Here is a 16592-nt window from a genome sequence, read left to right as displayed (position 1 = left end):
CTCAGCCTGATATTCCCAAAATCCTTTTTTCCCTGAAATATTTTACTTTCATTTATCTAGGCAAGTCAGTTAAGAAAAAAATATTATTTTCAATGACGGCCTAGGAACAGTGGGTTAACTGCCTTGTTCTTAACGACAGATTTTTACGTTGTCAGCTCAGGGATTTGCTCTTGCAACCTTTCGGTTACTAGTCCGACGCTCTAACCACTAGGCTACCCTGCCGACAACAGTCCACCAACCAACGGACATCTAGCCAACATGACACAACTGTGAGAAGCATTAGAGTCAACATGGGCCAGCATCCCTATGGAACGCTTTAAACACCTTGTAGACCCCATGCCCTGATGAATTGAGGCTTTTCTTAGGGCAAAAGGGGGTGCAACTCAAAAATAGGAAAGTGTTCCTCAAGTTTGGTATACTCAGAGTGTATAGATGTTGCATAACATTGGTATATACTCTAAAGGCCTGCATGGATCTTGAAAATCGTCTTAATTGAGTGTCTCAGCTCTAAAGAGTGTATGTGAAAAATATCTATCTATGTGTATGAAATGTACAAGCCCCAGCTTTCTTGTTTCCAGAGTAATGCAGCAATAATGAATGCAGTGGATGTGTGTATCTGTCACTCTGGGACCATATCCTACCTGTGTCGGTGCAATGCAGTTATGCCCACATCCATTGTGGCAGCATTTTTCATCATTGGGGCAGTCACTGTCATTGGAACAGAACTCTGCACACGTCCCTGAACCCCATCGTCTACGAGGGCACACTCCAGGCTTTGCTTTGGGACAACACAATTTGAGCAGACATGTCAGGGAACACACCTTACCACAAAGTAACATGAACATGGACACAATTACACTGAACCATTTTCTGAAAATCTGTAATATTTGTGTGGAGATCGTTACGATAAATGTTAGCTGCTACAGAATCACACAGTGGTCACAGAATGTCATCAGTACAATACAACAGTGAATAATCAGTGTGTCCTCTGTCCTTTTACAGGGACCTCCAGTCTGGCGTCAATCACTATCAACAGATATGAGAACAATCCATAACATTCATCATCAAGTCTAGTGACCATCAACCCACACCTTGAATGTCACAAGAAAAACAATGGAAATCATGTGTATTACAGAAGCTCTATACTAAACATTGTGTTGATCACTCTAAATTAAATATGAGCTTTACTGGTCTTAAATGTCCCCATTACAAAATGTTTATGATATATATATATATATATATATATAAAACTCTAAATACCTACATGGCTCTCAGAAATCTTCTTAATTGAGTGTCTCAGCTCTAAAGAGAGTGTAAGTGAAATATATTGATCTATGTGTATGAAATGTACATTACAAGCTCCAGCTTTCTTGATTCCAGAGTAATGCAGCAATAATGAATGCAATGGATGTGTGTATCTGTCACTCTGGGACCATATCCTACCTGTGTACGGTGCAATGCAGTCATGCCCACATCCATTGTAGCAGCATTTTTCATCATTGGGGCAGTCACTGTCATGGGAACATAACTCTGCACACGTCCCTGAACCCCATCGTCTACGAGGGCACACTCCAGGCTTTGCTTTGGGACAACACAATTTGAGCAGACATGTCAGGGAACACGACTTACCACAAAGACACATGAACATGGACACAATTACACTGAACCATTTTCTGAAAATCTGTAATATTTGTGTGGAGAACGTTACGATAAATGTTAGCTGCTACAGAATCACACAGTGGTCACAGAATGTCATCAGTACAATACAACAGTGAATAATCAGTGTGTCCTCTGTCCTTTTACTGGGACCTCCAGTCTGGCGTTAATCACTATCAACAGATATGAGAACAATCCATAACATTCATCATCAAGTCTAGTGACCATCAACCCACACCTTGAATGTCACAACTAGGATACTGGAACCATTGTGTATAACATAAACTGTATACGCAAACATTTTTGTTGATCACTCTCAACTAAATTTGATCTTTAGCGATCCTTCATTTCCCCATTACAAATAGGTTTATGGTAGCAACTTGTCAGCCTACACTGACTCTTGCCATCGAAGTCTTTATATTATGTGACTTCTTAATTTAGTGTCTTAGCTCTAAAGAGAGCTCCATCTTTCTTGATTCCAGAGTAATGCAGCAATAATGAATGCAATGGATGTGTGTATCTGTCACTCTGGGACCATATCCTACCTGTGTACGGTGCAATGCAGACATGCCCACATCCATTGGAGCAGCATTTTTTATCATTGGGGCAGTCACTGTCATGGGAACATGACTCTACACAAAGCCCCGGGCCCGATGGTGTAGGGCACACTCCAGGCTTTTCTTGGGGACAACACAATTTGAGCAGATGTCAGGGAACCCAACTTGCCACAAAGAGACATGAACATAGACACAATTGGACTGAACCAATTTATGAAAATCTATCATATTTGGGTCGAGATGGATTTGACAAATATGCATTTGCATCTCTGGAAGGTTTGTAGGCCATACTCCAAGTAATTTTGTGTCTAATTAATAGTTTTGGAGACATTTGTCCCCCATTATCAATGTTTCCCCCATAACACCCATGAAAATGCATGACAGCCTTCTGAACACTCACAATCTATTGGTCCAAATAAGTAGGTTGAAAACATTGTATGTTAACTAAAATGGGCTGTGCAGCTAGTTACACACAGACACACAAACAGTGCTATTAAGATGCAGAAATAATCATTTCTAGTTAAATGAACATATGAGACAAATTGACAAACACATCATTATATGTTGACTGAATTGTTGCATACGTTTTCTCAAGTTGGAGCTAAGTTTGGGCCAACTAAAAATGTTAAGTTCAGGTAACACTTTTATCTAGAAGTTGAATAAACTGAAAAAGGCTTTGGAACCACTTACTTCATAATCATTTGTTGAAACAACTAGAATTTATTTGACAGTGTATGCGTAAAATGGCCAAGGGTAGGCTGGATTGTTTCAAAGTCATAATGGCTGGCTTGTATTTCTTAGTAAGGTTGCAACAACATAGGTTGCAAAGGGGCTATGCACCATTATAGGCTATTGTTTATAACCAATTAGGTAGGCTTTAACACCTAAGTCAAGTGTAGCAGGCTTCTTAAAATAAATCATCAAATTGTCACAGTTTGTTTCATGACAAATAATGCAAAGTAGGCTAATTAGAACAACTCACCTGTAGATGTGCCTCCCGGTTCTGCAGCAGAGACTATTTTCAAATCTACAAATGCCAACAGAAAAAGAACCAAAGCACAACGCGCTGACAAATTCATGTCCATGCTGACTTCAAGACTGTTAGAGCAAATGCAGTCCAAATCAATTTAATAGAAGAGGAGACCATAATATGTATTAACCTTAGATGACTAAGAGGGGGGCGCTGCTTTGAAGCCATCGCACAGCCATTTTGGTACTCCTCCTTCATTTGACAAATATATTCTATTACAGACACCTTAATGCATACATGCAAATTATATGAATTGAATTGAACATGAACATTTTATATTTTGAGAGTGTTAATGTTACTGCCCCCACCACAACAAAGAATTACTTAAATACATGAAATTGTGTCCTTGAAACATTTTATTGAAATATTGTAGAATTCCATTCATTCCTATGGAGGACTGCTCTTTCTGGGATGTGCCAATGTGGCGGCCTGTGGCTTCAAAGCCTCTCATTGGCCATTACAAAGCATCAGCAATCCAGGGTTTATACACATCATTGGGGAGAGACCATAGAAAAGATGAATGCACAAGGAACAATGCATCTGCAGGGTCCCTATGCCCATCAATTTACATTCGATTTCGGATCCGAATACTTTCTTAGGTCACATGTAATGAGAATAATTAAAGAGGATATATGGAACTTGTGCCTCTGGGGGTGCTCTTGATCCAAAAGTGGTCCCCCAAATGGACATTAATATTGTCCAGAAATTAAGTCAAAATTTGATGTAAACAATTCACAACTAAACGTCAATAGTGTGTCTTCAACTGAGTTTGTAGTTCAATGACTGAATGCATTTCTGTTAAACTGCAGGTGAAAATCCACAATGTATAATGATTCATAACGAAATGTTTCAAAGTACAGTATGTGGAGAGCTATAACACTGTTGATGGGTTGATTTTTGGGCAACGGTTGGGCTCTGTTTACATGGTATATGATTTTTTACTTGTAATTCATCTTAAGAAATAGGCCTATACATGTCCCAAAATAACTTTTTTAAATTCTTTCAAATATTTTCTCTCTCATCTGTCTTGTTCATGATGGGCAGACCTATACGCTTTTATCATTTTACTACACTGATATCTTGTAGCTTAGAGCGGACAACTATTTGGCAGACTAAATACATTCTCAACATTGGATTTTCTTACATTATTCTCTCACAATAACGTTGTAGGACTATACACATCACATTCTATATGACTGACTGTTAACCTGTCTCCTACCCTTCATCTACACTGATTGAAGTGGTTTTAACAGGTGAAATGAATAAGGGATTGCAGCTTCACCTGGTCAGTCTATATCAGTCTATGTTCATAATATTTTGTACAGTCAGTCTATAACATGTTGTGGTTGACAAAGTGATTAGCCCATTTGATGCGCTGTTCAGGAGTCTTATGGCTTGGGGTAGAAGCTATTTAGGAGCCTCTTGGACCTAGACTTGGCGCTCCGGTACTGCTTGCCGTGCGGTAGCAGAGAGAACAGTCTATTACTAGGGTGGCTGGAGTCTTTGACCATTTTTAGGGCCTTCCTCTGACACCGCCTGGTATAGAGGTCCTTGGTGGCAGGAAGATTGTCCCCGGTGATGTACTGGGCCGTAAGCACTATCCTCTGTAGTGCCTTGCAGGTAGAGGCCAAGTAGTTGCCATACCAGGTAGTGATACCAACCCGTCAGGATGCTCTCGATGGTGCAGCTGTAAAATCTTTTGAGGATCTGAGGACCCATGCCAAATCTTTTCAGACTACTGAGGGGGAATAGGTTTTGTCGTGCCCTCTTCACAACTGTCTTGGTGTGCTTGGACCATGTTAGTTTGTTGGTGATGTGGACGCCAAGGATCTTGAATCCTGCTCCACTACAGCCCCGTCAATGAGAATGGGGCGTGCTCGGTCCTCCTTTTCCTGCAGTCCACAATCATCTCCTTTGTCTTGATCACGTTGAGTGGGTGTTGTTGTCCTTGCACCACACGGTCAGGTCTCTGACCTCCTCACTATAGGCTGTCTCATCGTTGTCGGTGATCAGGTCTACCACTGTTGTGTCATCAGCAAACTTAATGATGGTGTTGGAATAGTGCCTGGCCATGCAGTCATGAGTGAACAGGGAGTACAGGAAGGGGCTGAGCACGCACCCCTACCCTTACCACCTGGGGCGGCCCATCATGAAATCCAGGATTCAGTTACAGAAGGAGGTGTTTAGTCCCAGGGTCCTTAGCTTAGTGATGAGCTTTGAGGGCACTATGGTGTTGAACACTGAGCTGTAGTCAATGAATAGCATTCTCACATAGGTGTTCCTTTTGTTTCTTGATTAAATCACTAACTCCCTGAACTTGCTTCCCAACTCTCAGCGCACATTGTTACACTAATATTCATAAGACCATTACATAAGATATGTAATATAGGTCATTATAAACGACTTTACTAATCATCAGTTAAGTCTTTTTGCGTGGCCTCATCTAAAGTGTGGGCTATTTATACATGTGTGTGTTCCGAGATGGCATAGCAGTTCAGACGTCTTTTGTCCTCGTCTTGTCGTGTCCTGTATATATATATATTTACAACTTTTTTTTTTCACATACATTTTATTTTATCATCAACTCATCTTCAAAACACTCTCCTGCAACCCGCCTCACCAATTTATATTTATAAATAAGTATTATTTACCTCAAATCTGCAATCCTCCAAGAAGCTAGCCAGAAGCTAGCCAGAAACTCCAAGAAGCTAGCCAGAAACTAGCCAGAAGCTAGCCAGGAGCTAGACAGAAGCTAATCCAGAAGCTAATCAGAAGCTAGTTAGCTTCTTTACTGGCAAATCGTTAGTATTCAGCTAACCACGGTTTGTGGTCATCAGCTATCCTTTAGCTCGAAAATCTATCGCCAGTTTTGTACGGTTTTGTGCGGCTCGGAACGGAACATACCGGACCAATTTTTCTCTCCATGTCCCTGGATTTCAACTGCTCTCTGGACATTCATACCCGGATCTCACAGCTAGCTAGCTGCTATCCGTGTGACTATCTGCTTTCGTCGATTCCGGAGCAAACATCAATTACTCCGGAGCTAGCCAGCTCCGTCAATCACTCCTAAGTTCCATCAATCACTCCTGGGCTGCAGTCACCTATCCGGACCCGTTTTACTGCCTACGCGGAGCCCCACCGGGCCTTCACAACTGGACTGCCGATGTTATCTACCCGAAGGAGATCCGGCTGGCTCCTCCGTCGCGACGTTACCTGAACGCCCATCTGCGGCCTGCTAACCGTTAGCTGTCTTACCGGCTGCTCTCAGAATAGACAATCGGACAATTTATTTATTTTTATTATTATTATGTTTCTTCTTGGGCCTCTATAACTATCTATTGTTTTTATTTTTTTGTTGTTGTGTGATTTGGATTCCAAACTACAACATTTTCAGACAAGATAGAACTGCCAAAGGGGGCGGTGTTGCAATCTACTGCAAAGATAGCCTGCAGAGTTCTGTCCTACTATCCAGGTCTGTACCCAAACAATTTGAACTTCTACTTTTAAAAATCCACCTCTCTAAAAACAAGTCTCTCACCGTTGCCGCCTGCTATAGACCACCCTCTGCCCCCAGCTGTGCTCTGGACACCATATGTGAACTGATTGCCCCCCATCTATCTTCAGAGCTCGTGCTGCTAGGCGACCTAAACTGGAACATGCTTAACACCCCAGCCATCCTACAATCTAAACTTGATGCCCTCAATCTCACACAAATTATCAATGAACCTACCAGGTACCCCCCCAAAGCCTTAAACACGGGCACCCTCATAGATATCATCCTAACCAACTTCCCCTCTAAATACACCTCTGCTGTCTTCAACCAAGATCTCAGCGATCACTGCCTCATTGCCTGCATCCGTAATGGGTCAGCGGTCAAACGACCTCCACTCATCACTGTAAAACGCTCCCTGAAACACTTCAGCGAGCAGGCCTTTGTAATCGACCTGGCCGGGGTATCCTGGAAGGATATTGATCTCATCCCGTCAGTAGAGGATGCCTGGATATTTCTTTTAAATGCCTTCCTAACCATCTTAAATAAACATGCCCCATTCAAGAAATTTAGAACCAGAAACAGATATAGCCCTTGGTTCTCCCCAGACCTGACTGCCCTTAACCAACACAAAAACATCCTATGGCGTTCTGCATTAGCATCGAACAGCCCGTGATATGCAGCTGTTCAGGGAAGCTAGAAACCGTTATACACAGGCAGTTAGAAAAGCCAAGGCTAGCTTTTTCAAGCAGAAATTTGCTTCCTGCAACACTAACTCAAAAAAGTTCTGGGACACTGTAAAGTCCATGGAGAATAAGAACACCTCCTCCCAGCTGCCCACTGCACTGAAGATAGGAAACACTGTCACCACTGATAAATCCACCATAATTGAGAATTTCAATAAGCATTTTTCTACGGCTGGCCATGCTTTCCACCTGGCTACTCCTACCCCGGTCAACAGCACTGTACCCCCAACAGCAACTCGCCCAAGCCTTCCCCATTTCTCCTTCTCCCAAATCCATTCAGCTGATGTTCTGAAAGAGCTGAAAAATCTGGACCCCTACAAATCAGCCGGGCTAGACAATCTGGACCCTTTCTTTCTAAAATTATCTGCCGAAATTGTTGCCACCCCTATTACTAGCCTGTTCAACCTCTCTTTCGTGTCGTCTGAGATTCCCAAAGATTGGAAAGCAGCTGCGGTCATCCCCCTCTTCAAAGGGGGGGACACTCTTGACCCAAACTGCTACAGACCTATATCTATCCTACCATGCCTTTCTAAGGTCTTCGAAAGCCAAGTCAACAAACAGATTACCGACCATTTCGAATCTCACCATACCTTCTCTGCTATGCAATCTGGTTTCAGGGCTGGACATGGGTGCACCTCAGCCACGCTCAAGGTCCTAAACGATATCTTAACCGCCATCGATAAGAAATATTACTGTGCAGCCGTATTCATTGATCTGGCCAAGGCTTTCGACTCTGTCAATCACCACATCCTCATCGGCAGACTCGACAGCCTTGGTTTCTCAAATGATTGCCTCGCCTGGTTCACCAACTACTTCTCTGATAGAGTTCAGTGTGTCAAATCGGAGGGTCTGCTGTCCGGACCTCTGGCAGTCTCTATGGGGGTGCCACAGGGTTCAATTCTTGGACCGACTCTCTTCTCTGTATACATCAATGAGGTCGCTCTTGCTGCTGGTGAGTCTCTGATCCACCTCTACGCAGACGACACCATTCTGTATACTTCCGGCCCTTCTTTGGACACTGTGTTAACAACCCTCCAGGCAAGCTTCAATGCCATACAACTCTCCTTCCGTGGCCTCCAATTGCTCTTAAATACAAGTAAAACTAAATGCATGCTCTTCAACCGATCGCTACCTGCACCTACCCGCCTGTCCAACATCACTACTCTGGACGGCTCTGACTTAGAATACGTGGACAACTACAAATACTTAGGTGTCTGGCTAGACTGTAAACTCTCCTTCCAGACCCATATCAAACATCTCCAATCCAAAGTTAAATCTAGAATTGGCTTCCTATTTCGCAACAAAGCATCCTTCACTCATGCTGCCAAACATACCCTTGTAAAACTGACCATCCTACCAATCCTCGACTTTGGCGATGTCATTTACAAAATAGCCTCCAATACCCTACTCAACTAATTGGATGCAGTCTATCACAGTGCAATCCGTTTTGTCACCAAAGCCCCATATACTACCCACCATTGCGACCTGTACGCTCTCGTTGGCTGGCCCTCGCTTCATACTCGTCGCCAAACCCACTGGCTCCATGTCATCTACAAGACCCTGCTAGGTAAAGTCCCCCCTTATCTCAGCTCGCTGGTCACCATAGCATCTCCCACCTGTAGCACACGCTCCAGCAGGTATATCTCTCTAGTCACCCCCAAAACCAATTCTTTCTTTGGCCGCTCTCCTTCCAGTTCTCTGCTGCCAATGACTGGAACGAACTACAAAAATCTCTGAAACTGGAAACACTTATCTCCCTCACTAGCTTTAAGCACCAACTGTCAGAGCATCTTACAGATTACTGCACCTGTACATAGCCCACCTATAATTTAGCCCAAACAACTACCTCTTTCCCAACTGTATTTAATTAATTTATTTATTTTGCTCCTTTGCACCCCATTATTATTTTTTTATTTCTACTTTGCACTTTCTTCCATTGCAAAACTACCATTCCAGTGTTTTACTTGCTATATTGTATTTACTTTGCCACCATGGCCTTTTTTGCCTTTACCTCCCTTCTCACCTCATTTGCTCACATTGTATATAGACTTGTTTATACTGTATTATTGACTGTATGTTTGTTTTACTCCATGTGTAACTCTGTGTCGTTGTATCTGTCGAACTGCTTTGCTTTATCTTGGCCAGGTCGCAATTGTAAATGAGAACTTGTTCTCAACTTGCCTACCTGGTTAAATAAAGGTGAAATAAATAAATAAATAAATACATAATAAATACTAAATACTTTCTAAACAATAAGCACACAATATTCCGAAACTCAATTATGTTGAGTAACATAATGTTTTTAGTCCATAAATGCTTTTCTTAATTACATAAATGCTTCAAAATTCGCAAAAAGTGACATTAGCTGATGAAGATTATCTCATAGAACAAAACGTATAAGAACTCCCAAACCTGTCTTCACCACAAAACGTATTTTCAGCGTTTATCCAAAAACCCTCCAAAAACACAATACATTTTCCCATAGGCTTTGTTCAAAGAACCATGATGGAGTTAGTCCCTACAAAGAGACATCATTACTATTGCTCTCTATACATGTTAGCAATTGGGAGTCTCCAACCCTTGCAAAAGTAACCTCACAGTCCAATCCCCCCACACCCCTTTGCTAATTTCACCACCAGCAAAGCATTACCAAAAGAATCTCACCCATCTACCCACAATATCTCATAATGACAGTGAAAACATGATTTTAGAAATGTTTGCTAATTTATTGAAAGTGAAATACAGAAATATCTCATTTAAATACAGTACCAGTCAAAAGTTTGGACACACCTAGTCATTCCAGGTTTTTTCATTTATTATTATTATTTTTTACTATTTTCTACATTGTGTAATAATAGTGAAGACATCAAAACTATGAAATAACACATATGGAATCATGTAGTAACCAAAAAAGTGTTAAACAAATAAAAAAATATATTTTAAATTCTTCTTAGTAGCCACACTTTGCCTTGATGACAGCTTTGCACACGCTTGGCATTCTCTCAACCAGCTTCACCTGGAACGCTTTTCCAGCAGTCTTGAAGGAGTTCCCCACATATGCTGAGCACTTGTTGGCCCCAATTAAGGTGCCACAAACCACCTGTGCTAGACAGCCATTTTCAAAACGGTTCTCTTTGCGGTTATACAAATTAAAACCATCCATTTCTGGTGGATTGACAATGGAACTCTGTTTAAAGTATCATTTTTAAATGAAGCCAAACAGAGTAGGCTACTATTTAAATGTTATCCTCCAGAAGAGGCAGAACATAGGCTATATTACAGCAAATAATGTCAAATCTCGAAAGTACCGATAGAGGAAAAAACATTTTCTTGTAGAGAATGTATAAGGAAGGTATCATGTTAATGAATGACATTATAAACAACAAAGGTCAAATTATGTCACACAAGCAATTAATCACGGTATAAGGACATGTATGCTCATTACAAAATTATAACCAGTTCATCGCAGCTCTGCCACAAAAATGGAAGAGAAAATTACTTAAAAGAGAAAGGAATGAATTCATCGTAAAGGGCTTAAAATGACCGATATAAATCGTAACATGTATCAGTTTCACTTATGGTCAAGAGGGTTGACAACTATACCGTATAAAATTCAAGATAGTTGGGAACAGATTTTCGATATCCCAATACCATGGCATCAGATTTATTGAAGTAATATACAAAGTAACAATTGAAGCATCAATCCTTTCTTTTCAATTTAAGCTATTATATAAGATTCCCGCTACAAAAAGAATGCTCAGTATATGGGGCATTGAACAGAATCAATAGAGTATCTATTTTGGTACTGTCCATCGGTGGCTTGTTTTTGGAGTCAGGTTCAGGAATGGTTGTTAACATGGGTACCACTGGGCGCACATTTTGGGGTTTTGCCCTAGCACTACACAGCTGATTCAAATAACCAACTCATCATCAAGCTTTGATTATTTTCATCAGCTGTGTAGAGCTAGAGCAAAAACCAAAACGTGAACCCAGGAGGAGCCCCAGGGCCGAGTTTGGGAAACCCTGCCCTATGGTACTGCCCAGGGACACAGTGATTTAATGCAAAGTGGTGGATTGTGGGCATGCGCCTGCCACGGAGGAACATGCAAATCTTCCACTGTTTGATGTCAGAGTAGCTCACCATTCTCCCAGGGGACATGCGGACTACCTCCAAATCATCTCGCATCTGACGCACCAGGGCTGTCCCCTTGTGTGTCCAAGTTGTTTCCACCGAGATGGATGACGATATTCACGAACACAACTCGACTCGGCGAGAGAGAATATTTCAGAACCCTTCAACTGAGAACAGCTCGGCCATATTTCCGGCTCGTGTAGTCGTCTATTTAGCCAGCTACATTGTGTAATCACATAGCAAATATTTGCTTCAGTCTTTGTTTCCTTGCTCTCGCCAATTTTCTATGAGCAATGATCAGTATGATTATAAGCATGGATCTTATCAATAAATAAAACGTACAACATCGTGAAGATTCACAAGGAGAGCATGTGTTAAACTATATTATAAAGTGGGTGGTTCGTGCCCCGAATGCTGATTGGCTGACAGCCGTGGAATATCAGGCCATATACCACGGGTATGACAAAACATTTATTTTTACAGCTTCAATTACGTTGGTAATCAGTTTATAATAGCAATAAGGAATCTCAGGGGTTTGTGGCATATGGCCAATATACCACGGCTAAGGGCTGTCTGTTAAGGCACGTGCTAAGAACAGTCCTTAGCATGGTATATTGGCCGTATACCACACCTCCTTGTGCTTTTTTGCTTAATTATAATGTTCTATAATAAGGTTGCACGATCACCTTCCGGTGTAAAAACCATGGAAATTAAATCCAAAACAGTATGTTTAAACTGAGAACAGGCATTGGTCTGAAGCCGGAAAATGAAGGATATTCACATGAGCACCACACGAGTCTCAAATAACCCCCTAAAAAAACAAGCACAGGTGTTCAAAATCTTGTTTTATTCAAATTCAGCAGTCCACATGAGTTTGTCAATTCACATACTGCCGTTTGTCAATTCACATACCGCCCATGAAAATTGTCCAGTTTCCATAAAAGCTATGATCATTTTTCATATTTATTATTGCATAAAATCATCAGTTTTCATAGACATAATTGTACATGTAATGATTTGTATTTTCTACTTATTTCTTATAACTAATAAGAATTTCCAATAAAGCTTCAATGGCTCACTGCAGGCATAGAATCAACATATCCAGAAACACATCTGTTCCTCGGGGCACTGGCCATCTTTGTAACAGTACTCGGCACACATGTAGGTCCCGTTGGGCAGGACACAGCGACCGGGCTTCACTATGGTAACAAATTAAAAGTTATCAGTTATACAGTAGAAACATACGTGTAATAGGAATTTCCAGGATAACAATCGAAAAAAGCAGTCGCAGGTAAAGTCAATCAAATCTATCCGTAATAAATCGATACATGTAAAATGTATATGTACAATGTATGTGCATGTACAGTGGGGAGAACAAGTATTTGATACACTGCCGATTTTTATTTGATACACTGCCGATATCCATATAAAATGTATATGTAAAATGTATGTACATGAATATACAGCAGAAAATATTTGTGTCCTCCAAAGAGGTGGATTGGTTAATATGAATTATTTTTTATTTAGAAAATAATTATATCCAGTTTATTACAAGCTGCAACAGGGAGACACTTCCAGCACAGAAGCATAGAAAATGTCTAACTGGCATCTTGGAGACATGCCCTTTACATTCTAATCAGACAGCACCAAATGTTCTGTAAACACCAGCTCTAGAGGCTTGTAGGAAGTCAAAACAAATAGGCTGTCAGCTGCTACAGAATCACACAGTGTTCACAGAATGTCATCAATACAACATAACAGTGAATAATCAGTGTGTCCTCGGCCCTTATACCTCAAGTCCGGCGTGAACCTCTATCAACAGATATGAGAACAATCCATAACATTCAGCATCAAGTCTAGTGACCATCAATCCACACCTTGAGTGTCACAAGTAGAACACTGGAAATCATCCATACACTGATTCTTTCCATTGAGGTCTTACTATTACAATGAGTTGGAATTTTGTTGGTGGCCCTTGACAAATTGTCAGCTTAAAGTTCTGTGAATTGCTGTATCGTAAGAAACGTATGTTGCTACTCCTCTGAAGTCTCAGCCTGATATTCCCAAAATCCTTTTTCCCTGAAATATTTTACTTTTATTTATCTAGGCAAGTCAGTTAAGAAAAAAATATTATTTTCAATGACGGCCTAGGAACAGTGGGTTAACTGCCTTGTTCTTAACGACAGATTTTTACCTTGTCAGCTCAGGGATTTGCTCTTGCAACCTTTCGGTTACTAGTCCGACGCTCTAACCACTAGGCTACCCTGCCGACAACGGTCCACCAACCAAAGGACATCTAGCCAACATGACACAACTGTGAGAAGCATTGGAGTCAACATGGGCCAGCATCCCTATGGAACGCTTTAAACACCTTGTAGACCCCATGCCCTGATGAATTGAGGTTTTTCTTAGGGCAAAAGGGGGTGCAACTCCAAAATAGGAAAGTGTTCCTAAAGTTTGGTATACTCAGAGTGTATAGATGTTGCATAACATTGGTATATACTCTAAAGGCCTGCATGGATCTTGAAAATCGCCTTAATTGAGTGTCTCAGCTCTAAAGAGAGTGTATGTGAAAAAATATCTATCTATGTGTATGAAATGTACATTACAAGCCCCAGCTTTCTTGTTTCCAGAGTAATGCAGCAATAATGAATGCAGTGGATGTGTGTATCTGTCACTCTGGGACCATTCCTACCTGTGTCGGTGCAATGCAGTTATGCCCACATCCATTGAAGCAGCATTTTTCATCATTGGGGCAGTCACTGTCATTGGAACAGAACTCTGCACACGTCCCTCTGCCCCATGGTCTACGAGGGCACACTCCAGGCTTTGCTTTGGGACAACACAATTTGAGCAGACATGTCACAGAACACGACTTACCACAAAGACACATGAACATGGACACAATTACACTGAACCATTTTCTGAAAATCTGTCATATTTGTGTGGAGATGGTTACGATAAATGTTAGCTGCTACAGAATCAAACAGTGGTCACAGAATGTCATCAGTACAATACAACAGTGAATAAGCAGTGTGTCCTCGGTCCTTTTACTGGGACCTCCAGTCTGGCGTCAATCACTATCAACAGATATGGGAACAATCCATAACATTCAGCATCAAGTCTAGTGACCATCAACCCACACCTTGAATGTCACAACTAGGATACTGGAACCATTGTGTATAACATAAACTGTATACGCAAACATTTTTGTTGATCACTCTCAACTAAATTTGATCTTTAGCGATCCTACATTTCCCCATTACAAATAGGTTTATGGTAGCAACTTGTCAGCCTACACTGACTCTTGCCATCGAAGTCTTTATATTATGTGACTTCTTAATTTAGTGTCTTAGCTCTAAAGAGAGCTCCATCTTTCTTGATTCCAGAGTAATACAGCAATAATGAATGCAATAGATGGGTGTATCTGTCACTCTGGGACCATATCCTACCTGTGTTAGGTGCAATGCAGTTACGCCCACATCCATTGTGGCAGCATTTTTCATCATTGGGGCAGTCACTGTCATTGGAACATAGCTCTGCACATATCCCCACGTCCCATTGTCTAACAGGGCACACTCCAGGCTTTGCTTTGGGACAATACAATTTGAGCAGATGTCAGGGAACCCAACTTGCCACAAAGAGACATGAACATAGACACAATTGGACTGAACCAATTTATGAAAATCTATCATATTTGTGTCGAGATGGATTTGACAAATATGAATTTGCATCTCTGGAAAGTTTGTAGGCCATACTCCAAGTAATTTTGTGTCTAATTAATAGTTTTGGAGACATTTGTCCCCCATCATCAATGTTTCCCCCATAACACCCATGAAAATGCATGACAGCCTTCTGAACACTCACAATCTATTGGTTCAAATAAGTAGGTTGAAAACATTGTATGTTAACTAAAATGGGCTGTGCAGCTAGTTACACACAGACACACAAACAGTGCTATTAAGATGCAGAAATAATCATTTCTAGTTAAATGAACATATGAGACAAATTGACAAACACATCATTATATGTTGACTGAATTGTTGCATACGTTTTCTCAAGTTGGAGCTAAGTTTGGGCCAACTAAAAATGTTAAGTTCAGGTAACACTTTTATCTAGAAGTTGAATAAACTGAAAAAGGCTTTGGAACCACTTACTTCATAATCATTTGTTGAAACAACTAGAATTTATTTGACAGTGTATGCGTAAAATGGGGCTATGCACCATTATAGGCTATTGTTTATAACCAATTAGGTAGGCTTTAACACCTAAGTCAAGTGTAGCAGGCTTCTTAAAATAAATCATCAAATTGTCACAGTTTGTTTCATGACAAATAATGCAAAGTAGGCTAATTAGAACAACTCACCTGTAGATGTGCCTCCCGGTTCTGCAGCAGAGACTATTTTCAAATCTACAAATGCCAACAGAAAAAGAACCAAAGCACAACGCGCTGACAAATTCATGTCCATGCTGACTTCAAGACTGTTAGAGCAAATGCAGTCCAAATCAATTTAAGGAGGAGACCATAATATGTATTAACCTTAGATGACTAAGAGGGGGGCGCTGCTTTGAAGCCACCGCACAGCCATTTTGGTACTCCTCCTTCATTTGACAAATATATTCTATTACAGACACCTTAATGCATACATGCAAATTATATTAATTGAATTGAACATGAACATTTTATATTTTGAGAGTGTTAATGTTACTGCCCCCACCACAACAAAGAATTACTTAAATACATGAAATTGTGTCCCAAAATAACTTTTTTAATTTCTATCAAATATTTTCTCTCTCATCTGTCTTGTTCATGATGGGCAGACCTATACGCTTTTATCATTTTACTACACTGATATCTTGTAGCTTAGAGCGGACAACTATTTGGCAGACTAAATAAATTCTCAACATTGGATTTTCTTACATTATTCTGTCACAATAACGTTGTAGGACTATACACATCACATTCTATATGACTGACTGT

At 40.8% G+C, this 16592-nt stretch overlaps 1 protein-coding gene across 1 annotated transcript in view; it reads right to left on the bottom strand.

Annotated features, from left to right (window-relative positions):
* LOC115132104 (uncharacterized) overlaps window positions 1–16098 on the bottom strand; it is a 31821-nt gene extending 15723 nt beyond the window's left edge. Inside the window, exons 1-8 of the mRNA XM_065021078.1 lie at window positions 15978–16098; window positions 15064–15201; window positions 14307–14443; window positions 13404–13423; window positions 3196–3311; window positions 2202–2336; window positions 1444–1581; window positions 642–778 (exon numbers count right to left, since the gene is read on the bottom strand). Coding sequence (XP_064877150.1) covers window positions 642–778; window positions 1444–1581; window positions 2202–2336; window positions 3196–3311; window positions 13404–13423; window positions 14307–14443; window positions 15064–15201; window positions 15978–16080 — 924 coding nt within the window. The 5' untranslated portion in view covers window positions 16081–16098. The remainder of the gene's footprint in view (window positions 1–641; window positions 779–1443; window positions 1582–2201; window positions 2337–3195; window positions 3312–13403; window positions 13424–14306; window positions 14444–15063; window positions 15202–15977) is intronic.
* Between the last annotated feature and the right edge of the window lie 494 nt (window positions 16099–16592).

The sequence above is a fragment of the Oncorhynchus nerka genome, linkage group LG7 (genome assembly GCF_034236695.1).
Source record: "Oncorhynchus nerka isolate Pitt River linkage group LG7, Oner_Uvic_2.0, whole genome shotgun sequence".
NCBI classification, from domain to species: domain Eukaryota; kingdom Metazoa; phylum Chordata; class Actinopteri; order Salmoniformes; family Salmonidae; genus Oncorhynchus; species Oncorhynchus nerka.
Note: the sequence above shows the minus strand (reverse complement) of the source record. Positions and strands in the feature narration are given on the sequence as shown.